General features: G+C 41.1%; 1 protein-coding gene across 1 annotated transcript in view; it reads right to left on the bottom strand.

Moving 5' to 3' along the window:
• Positions 1-340: 340 nt before the first annotated feature.
• LOC121957629 (retinoic acid receptor beta-like) overlaps positions 341-9,771 on the bottom strand; it is an 80,505-nt gene continuing 71,074 nt past the window's right edge. The window contains exons 6-8 of the mRNA XM_042506318.1: positions 7,008-7,212; positions 2,977-3,135; positions 341-785 (exon numbers count right to left, since the gene is read on the bottom strand). Of these exons, the coding sequence (XP_042362252.1) occupies positions 466-785; positions 2,977-3,135; positions 7,008-7,212 (684 nt within the window). The 3' untranslated portion in view covers positions 341-465. The remainder of the gene's footprint in view (positions 786-2,976; positions 3,136-7,007; positions 7,213-9,771) is intronic.

The raw sequence follows: 9,771 nt of genomic DNA, 5'->3' as shown, positions 1-9,771 counted from the left end.
TCATAGAAACAGAGATCTAACCATACAATGGTATGTACAATGTACGTATGCCAACAATACGAGAGATGAGAAGAGATGAGGACAGAGAAAGAGAGAGAGAGAGGAGTAAAACCACTTATCAAACTCCCGTCATGCAGATAAGAATTTACACAGGAGACCTGAGGAGTATCATCTCTGGCGGTTTTGCGAGGGCCACGCCCTTCCTGTCGCAGTCCCTGTCCCAGAGACACCACGCCAAATAAGAGCTCAATTCAGAATTATACACAAAGCACTGATCCTTTGAGGCCTCCGTGTTGACGTTTTCTTTTTAAGGAGAGAATTTTAGGGGAACAGGGGAGAAAAATAGGACGAGGATATAAAGATAACGTAATACCAAGCAAAGGATTTGGGATAGAGGGGTTATAGGGGGTCGGCGACTTGCCTGGCTGTTCCTTTTTTGTGCAAAGGACTGTCAGAGAAAGCATCCTAGGGCTCGTCGCTGGGTGGTGTGGCCGTAGCCCCCTCGGTGTCCAACGACTCTGGCGACTCTGCGGCAGCGGTGTCCTCATTGGGGCTCCCCTTACTGCTGGGGCTGGCCTCGGCGTCAGCTGAAGTGCTGCTGCTGCTGCTGCTGCTGCTGCCGCTGCTGCTGCTGCTGCCGCTACTGCTGCTGCTGCTGCTGCTGCTGCTGCTGCTGCTGCTGCTGCTCTGGCCATCCTGGCCCTCTGAGTTCTCCAGCATCTCCTGGATGAGCGGCGGCATGGAACCCGGGATCTCCATCTTCAGAGAGATGACCCGCTCTGCTCCTGCAGACCACGATGAGGGCATAGTATGGAGATTCAAATCGGACTGATAGACAACATAAAAATAATGGACGCAGTCCCTATGACACGCACTGCATTGTGGACTCACGTTTTGAAGCTGGTATTTTGGCCCACGCCATCTTGGATTATTGGAACCATTGGTGACCTTACTTGGACAAAAGGGTGAAGCTAACTTAACGCTAGCTGCTAGCTTTGTAAGCACAGTGCGTTTACAGCTATAACTAAGTGTGATAATGCTAATTTTTACTAGTGAAAACTAGGCCTATAACCATTAAAATTCAATGTACTTATCAAAAAAATGAACATACGACTACTTAAAAAGTCTGCAGTACAACCAAACTCTGAACAAGCCTTTTTTTAAGGTGACAAAAACATTGCAATTAGGTATCATGAACTGAAAACACACTGAAATAGCGACATACCATAATTATGTTACCAGTGTTATTGCCATGGGAGTGGCTTATCACTGAATGGCACTCGCCCTTAATTATGCATAACTTTAAGCGTCAATAACATTTAAACTGGTGAGTTACACAAAAATTAATCCCAGTACAGTTGTTATTAACAGGAAAATGAGCTACAGATAACAAAATAGTTTTTGGGTTGTTTTTTTTTTTGTTGTTTCTGTACCAGTCTGTCAACATGCTTATTTCTGCTTTAAAGTTTGGCACTTATCATGAGTGTCTATAGGGATCAACTCGCTCTTGGAGCCAGCCTCAAGTTGCTGTTCCAGGAACTGCAGTTTTTGGCACTTCCACGTATGCTTTATTTTCTGGCCCTGGAAATTGCTGATAAGTGTTTTTTCTTGATGGTTGAAACAGTGGAAAAAAAAAAATTTAATTAATTAATTAAAGAAAAAAAATCTCAATTCAAGATCCACTTCCTTACTTTTCTCTTGGTCTGATGCATAAACTTTACTTGTGACAATACATTACAGTTTCCTCTAAACCTTTCACACAACCAAGTTCCATACTTATTTCACGTGATGATAACTGAGCCATCACTATATAGAAAAAAAGAGATCTAATGGACATTGAGATGAGTTTTTTCTTTGTTACTACGTTTTTAAGCCAAAATGAGGCCGTGTTATTGTTGCTCTTTAAACACCTTTGATCTGATATCTTGTGCAAAATAATAATGAGGAAAACTTTAAACGGAACCTCTTTATCAACTAAAAGGCAATACTTTCAGTTATGCAGTGCAGTTTAAAAGCAATGTTTAGCTGTTTTAGAGGTTACCAAATACAGAAGAGAAAATGAAACTTTAAAAAAAGGACGAGGAGACAAATCAAACTAGTACACACAGTAAAAGCATCAGTAAGAACATAAGCTGGTAATGCAACCAAAACAACCTATGCAACATTACAAAAAGGCAAGTTGAAAAGATGGGATTTAAGGATGGATACAGGGTGGATAAAGTAGGGACACCTACAATAACTCCTTCAGGCATGTCATCCAGAGTCAAGAGGACCAGGTCTGTGGAGGGGCAGGAGGATCTTAAAGTACACTCAGGCTCACACAGGGTTAAAGGCTCAGCAGTATAAGCTAGTCCACAATGTGCTTCAAAAGTTTGAAAGTTGAAATCAATAGGGTTTCACATGAAGCAAGTTTAGAGAAGAGAAACATTTTTCCTTTTACCCGTAGTGCTGTTAATCAGTCATGATCGTTTTGGTGTAAGTTGTCGAGTGTTTGGGATATCGGCTATAGAGATGTCTGCTTTCTCTCCAATATAATGAAACTAGATGACACTCGGCTTGTGGTGCTCAAAGCACCAAAAACACATTATACAATGACTCTTTTCAGAAATCATTACCTGGTAACTCAAGATAATACACAGACCAAGTTGTAAACAATGTCGAGTATACAAGTGCACATCCTGTTCAGAAAATGTATTGGCTTAAAAGTAAAAGTTGACAGAAAAAAATTCAAGTACAGAACAGACACTCCCAAAAAATACTAAAATACTGTGGCAAAGTATTGTTGCTTTGTTACATTGCACCACAGCTACTATGGCTGGCTTCTTCACCATAGCAACAGTGGTCAAAGCTTATGAGTATTGCAGTACTTAGAGCAAAAGTGACTATACTGCCCCTACACAATTAAAACTTTTTTAAAAATGACTAGAATCACTTAGTAAAGTAAAGTAAAGTACTGTAAGATGATGTTGTTCCTACCTTTAGCGCTGATGCTGCGCAGGTCTGTGATCTTCATCAGGGTTTTGGGGAACATGTGCGGCTTGCTGGGCCGACGCTTTCTCACATAGATCTTCAGAGCTTCCAGGAGCGGCTCCTGGAGCTGGTCCACCTTGGAGGGCTCCTCCAGGTCCTGACGGTCTGACACACACACAGAGACAGAGACAGAGACACACACACACACACACACACACACCAATCAAGTCAGACTTGAGGCTCAACTATGACAAATCCATGTCTCGGCTTTATCTGATGTAGACAAGCTGGAGGCTGATACATGTATCACAGCGTGAATCCTGCTTTGATTAAATAGGAAGAGTTTATCTCATTATGTCAACTCATTTGCTGCAGAGGGGAGATTGCAGAGATGGTTACAATGAGATAACTTGAGCAGAAAACTAATTTGAATCCTTTCTTTTGAGTCGTAGTGTTAAGCTCTGATAACTGGGGTTTGAAAGTCTCAAACAGCAGGGAAGCAACGACCGAACCCATCAGAACTAATCAGCAGACGCGGTATTCAAAGCTATGTGCTTATTCACGCAACACTTTTCTGCACACAGTGATTATTAGGATGACTCAGTGGTCAAATGCATGAGCACCTCTGCTCTGGGAATAGAGGCGCTGGAAAAAATTCCCTCCATCAAAAAATGTTTTGGACCTTTAAGCTGGCAGTTTCCTTTGACTCCAGATGTCTCCTGCTACATTCATCATGTTTATAGTTATTATCTGACTTTATTATACATCATGTTTAGCTATAGGCAATGTGAAAAAGACCAAATGTAATTTATTTTCTTGCAGGTATTAAGTGTGAACCCAAAGGCCAAAATAAATGCTGGCATTGTAGATTTTTGCAAAATGCAGCTATGCAACATTTGTACATTACTATTAACCAGAAACAGTAAAATTTTACGTTTTTTTTTATGTTTTAATGCATACTGTGAAATGTGCACCAAACAAAATAAAAATGTCAGACATAGTGTGTCTGTTTCACACCACTTCTGTCTGTCTATCCCATTGCTAAAACAAAATCACTGTGCTGCAAAATGCTGCTTGTGCAATTTTATGTCTAATTTGTGCGAGAAATTCTTGAGCAGAGCTGTCATAGGATGCAAAATGAATTTAGGTGTAAACTGACAATAAAGTTGTATTCCATCGTACTTTCCGATGAATTTGATGTCACACAAAGCAGCAACCCAATTTGCAGAATAAATGTATGTTACTGCAAACGGATATGTTACATTTGTACATTATTATGTAGCAGATACATTAAAACTCTCCCTTTCTTTATACTTCGACAATGCTGTGGTTAACACATAGTTATGGTTAGGAATAGATCATGTATTGGCTTAAAACACCCGGTTTTTGGGGCAAAATTCAGGAAATGCAGCAATGTCTTGATTAAAAAACAACTACTTTTTGTGACACTATCCTGGCAGAAACATAGCCAATGGTTTCCAAAAAACAGTTTTGTTTTTGTTGGTTGTTGGTCTTGAACAAAGGTCTGCAGCTTGGTGCTTGCCTTGGTGTCACGCCATCCACCATCCGCTCCACCTCCTGATGACAAAGTCAGCCCATACACTATGTCACTTTAGAAATGTTGATATAATTCATATGAAATGTACAGATGTAGCATATCTGTGGATTCTTTTCCACAATCCCATATCTTTTCATAACTTTCAGTGATGATGACTAATTCCATGTCTTTTTCCAGGCCTGGAAATGTGATTGTGAAATTCCATGACTTTTCCAGGATTTATATCATTTGTGGAAACTCTGAAGATATGCTTTGACTTATCGTGTTTTAAGACATTTCAAATACATTTCTGTACCAAATTTGGAATGACTGGTTGAATGGTAACATGCACTACACCATCAGGCCGGAAGATGGCAGTGTGTGCACAGAGATCCGCAGCTGCAGCACCTGCAGTCAAGGTGTGTAATTATTACAGATGCAATCAGAGGTGGCTCACACTGTCCGTGGATTATGCAAGAGTCTGTAATATTTGCAGAGTCTCTGGGGATTGAGTATATAAATATATATTGTTGAATGAAACCCCGGCAGTGACTGAGCCTCAGCACCGGTGAAAATGAAAAGTAGAGAGGAGAGAGGAGCGTGATAGTGACAACTGTGGAACTTTTGGTGGACATACTGTAAAACTTTGAAAGCGTGTGTGTGTGTGTGGGGGGGAAAAGGACAGACTTGTGTGTGAATGTGTGTGTAGCCTGACATGAGGGAGTTAGTCATGCCTCTGGTATCTCGGTGGAAAACAACCAGAGAAGGCTTATTTCCTCGGGGAGGGCAGTTCAAACATTCCACTCAGCTAACTGACGCTGCTGTGACATACCTGTACGTCAGCCCTCTCTCCTCTGCGCTCCCCCCCGTATTTGGCTGTCAGGATAGTGCTGCCTCACTGATAGCAACCTGTGGTTGACCTGGTTTCAGACTCCTGTGGATTCTGGCTTACTTTCATCCCAAACTGGGCTGCAGCTCCGCTCAATATTTATCTGGAGGAATCAATACAGGCTGACTATGTTGAATGGAGAGCAGTCAGGCATGGGTGTAATGTAGAGTGGATCAGTTTATTCATTGCACTTGATGTACTCCAAAACTATCAAGTCTGCTTATATCTTTAAATCAGAATTTATGCTAAATATATGATGTAATCAGGCTGCAAAAAGCCTTTAATTTGACAAATCTGTCTGACAGCATGAAAGATTGTGATGGGATTTTGCAGACAGACACTGATGTTTTTTGGCTGAAGCTGCAGATACCTGATACTTTACAAAAGTATTTCCAAACCTGAGGGTGAGCGCCCCCAAGGGGTCGTTAGCTGACTCTAAGGGGTCAAAGGGTGATTAACAAGATACTGAAAAGGACTAAAATGCTGGGATGTTTCAAATCTTTGCTTTTTAAATGAGACATACTGTTCAAGTGATTTTTTTTTTCCAGTACAGCACACAGATTTGATTTGTAATGTACAACTACTTAGCAGCGCTGATCAAATATGAATCAAGATTTTGCACTGCCAATTTCTCACCTCAGATGTTTTCATGTTTTTCGTCTGTTTTTGTTCACATGCAGTATTGCCATTCCAAGCTCTTCAAGGCAAAAGTGAAGGCAGAGAAACATGACTTTTTTTTCACATATTATCTATTATTATTATTATATTTGATGCTGTGTGTATATGGAACAGTTTCAGCAAATACGCCAAAAGTTTTTTTTTTAAAATAAATGTTACCAGCTTGATCGCAAGTCTGTGTAACTTTTGCACAGCTGACGCAGTGGCCAGTCAGGAAAATTATGACTGAAGCAGCAAAAAATGTATAGATTATATATCGTATAATCAAGCAAAGGTATGTTTGGCTGCTTATGAATTCAGCCTCTCATTTATGAGAGAAAATTGTGTTATTTCTTGTTAAAGTTACATAGTCTTGCCTTATCAGCTGTCACCGTTCTACCTTTACCTGCCGACGGTTACACTGACAAACTGCAAGACAGCAGCTGTGACTTGACTCAAATAGAGCCACAGCTTTAAAGCTATTGCCTCGTCCTTGTCTAGCACTGACATGTCGTTCTGCACCTCAGCTTGTTGGACAAGTCTCACCTGCAAAGGTCAACATGTGTCATTTCAGATGCTAAATGATGTCGTTCCCTTTCTTAAACACCACTACTAACACAGTTTGTTTACTTTGTCTCTCCCTCCCCTCCCACCTCAGCTGTCAATCAAACATGCACGCTGGCATGCCCACTCAGACTCTTGGAGACATTCCCCCAAACCTTATTCATTCCCTTTCAAATCAGACTTTAAAATGCCAGACTAAGACAGGAACAGAACTCTTTTGGTTGAACTACTTCATATGCAACATGTGACAACAATTCTCGAATATTTCAGTGCTTTACTCTAATGTTTGTGTCCTTTCCTTTCTCTCTGAGTTACATTCTTATCCTGTCCCTCTTTCCTGCTGTCCCCTCCCCTCACTAAATGCTCAGCGCTCTGCCCCAGCTCGCCCACCTCCGGAGATGAGACAGATGGCACTGAGGAGGCCTGTCTCCGTGTCGTCCATCTCGATGGGCAGCAGCTGGTTGGCAAAAGTGAACACCAAGTCGGTGAGCGGGCCGAAGCCAGCATTGTGCATCTGCGTCCGGTTGAGGGTCAGCCCATCCGAAAAGGTCATGGTGTCCTGGTCGGGCGTGTACCTCGTACAGATGCGCAGGATCTGACAGCAGGGAAAGGAAGGCATCGAGAGGATTAGTCAGCAGGGAATTAGTGGACAGGAAACTTGTGATATAACATTGAGGGTTGATTTATAGAGTTTTACTTGGAACATCTTTAAGTTGAGGAGTTTTTATTGCAATAAGTGACAGATTGAGTGTTTTCCTCAGGCTATTGTCAGTGTGGAAAATGTTTCAGAAATGTTTTAAATCATCACTGCCAGGTTGTAAAAAATCCCACTGACTGATTAGACCAGTGATACTCAACTTACGGCCTGCGGGCCAAATCTGGCCCCCAATATGGTGCCAGGTGGCCCCTGAACCATTTTCTAACTCACAATAAAAATAAAGTGATTCACCTTGGGAATTGTTTTTGTACTTTTAGTATAAGGTGTGTGCATAAAACAGTATCAAAAGGTTCTAAGCCCCTAATATCCTGAGATCCTAGAAACATCTTAAAATCCTGGAAATGTCCTAAAATCTGAGAATATCTAGAAATCTTAGAAATATACTAAAATTGTGGAAATGTCCCAAAATCTGAGAAACGTCCTAAAATGTGAGATATGTCCTAAAATTCTGGAAATGTCCCAAAATCTGAGAGATGTCCTAAAATGTGAGATATGGCCTAAAATCCTAAAAATGCCCTAAAATCCTAGAAACATGTATGAGACTACTGCGACTGGCCCCTGGCCTCCTGTCTTTTTGCATTAGTGGCCCCCAAGTAAATCAAGTTGAGCATCCCTGGATTTAACCATATGATCACGCACTTCTGGAAGAGGACTGTAGAGGATCTGAACCAAGATTAATTTATCAACAACTTAATGTATTATCAACATTTATAACTGCATTGTAACCAAATAAATAGTTATATATTTATTAATATATATTAACACAGAAAAAAAGAGGTTTTTGCAAAAAAAAGACCTGATGCCAATAGGGCTAACACTTAATGGTATAATTTCCCCTGTATTTTTGCCAAATTTGCTGCTACTTAGCAACTCAAAAGCTGCAAATACAGAAATGCACAAAAATATTGAACTGGTGTGCAAATGTTACCACCCAATATGCAAAAAGTGACTGTGATGGTTTTCATTTTCACGCCATGACTGATGATAACCTGCTACCCAGGGCAGGAAGACTCTAGACTGAGACTCGATGTCAGAAGTCTGAACACGGTCTAACAAGTTTCCCTTAAAGAGCATCAGAGACAACAGGCACAACCAAAACAATGACCTTCCACACGCTCAGAGAGAATAACCTTTGGGTCTCCTGCTGCACTGCATGTGAGTGTGTGTGTGAGTGTGTGTGTGTATGTGAGTACACCTAATGAAGCAACTGATGGTGGATGTGAAGCCTACAGTAGCCTTTGAAGCTATTTGAGTGGGCTGGCTCTGACAGTGAGTGGCAGGCGTGTCTGCAACATGAAACAGAATAAAACATGGCTACTGGCGGTGACTCGCACCGGCTGGCCAGGCCCGCGCTTAGACACAGACACACACACACACACACACACACACACACACACACACACACACACACACACACACACACACACACATATATACACACATAGTGTTTGATCTTTCCTCTGACACTCCCTCACCCAGCCCTTGTGCACAATATCTACGCCCTTCACCATAGAAATGTGCTGGTGAGCGGATGTTGATGGCTGAGCGAGAGCCAGAAAGTCATCACAGCTGGCCTTCAACTTCTCACCTCTGTGTCCCTGGGAGTTCACTTCACTTCTTTGTCACATCTGACAAGTATGACTTAGTCAATACAAACTCCAAAAATCCATCTATTAATACTGCACTGCCCCTGAAACTGAGGCGGTTTAAAATACACTGAATAACAAACACGGCATGTGCAGCAAACTAATCCACATTTTCATCAGCATTCATTCATCCAGGTTGTGTCTGTGTCCGGATGTGATTTAGCTACTTTGCATTTACACCTCGCATAAATATGCATCTTCATGCATTAATCATTGTGTTACATTTCCTCACCAAAATGCAGATCGCCCTGTATGTCACTTCCTCCCTCATTTTTCATGTCCTCTAAGGGCATCAGGCTGCAGGGAGCATTTACTAATTTCTAAATAGGCACCCTTAAAAAAAATAATGAGTAATATATGTATTTACAAATACTGTTTCATTACTTATATCAGTAATAATTCAGTAATTACAATAACATTTGGGTTGTCAGGTTGTAAAATACTTTAGACCGTGTGTATCCTTTGTTTTTGTTATAATGCAGTTTTAAGAAGTTGGTAAAACTAAATTAGTCTGAAGCTATAAATGTTAAGATATTAAAAAAGGTGTTTTAATCTTAAAGCTGCTGTAGGGTTAGGGTTAAAACTTAACTTGTGCGCCTTCTCTTGGGTCTGTTTTCAGGTTTTAGAGAATCTAGCCGGTGATGCAAAAGTTTGGCCAATCACAGGTCATTTCAGAGAGAGACAGCGTTCCTGTTGGTTGTTTGTCAAATGCAGATGCGCGTGCACTTTATTCTTTGTGGCATTCATCGTAATGCAGACTGTAGTGTTTTTTAATGTGGTTCCTTTGCTG

The sequence above is a fragment of the Plectropomus leopardus genome, chromosome 18 (genome assembly GCF_008729295.1).
Source record: "Plectropomus leopardus isolate mb chromosome 18, YSFRI_Pleo_2.0, whole genome shotgun sequence".
Classification (NCBI taxonomy): Eukaryota; Metazoa; Chordata; class Actinopteri; order Perciformes; family Serranidae; genus Plectropomus; species Plectropomus leopardus.
Note: the sequence above shows the minus strand (reverse complement) of the source record. Positions and strands in the feature narration are given on the sequence as shown.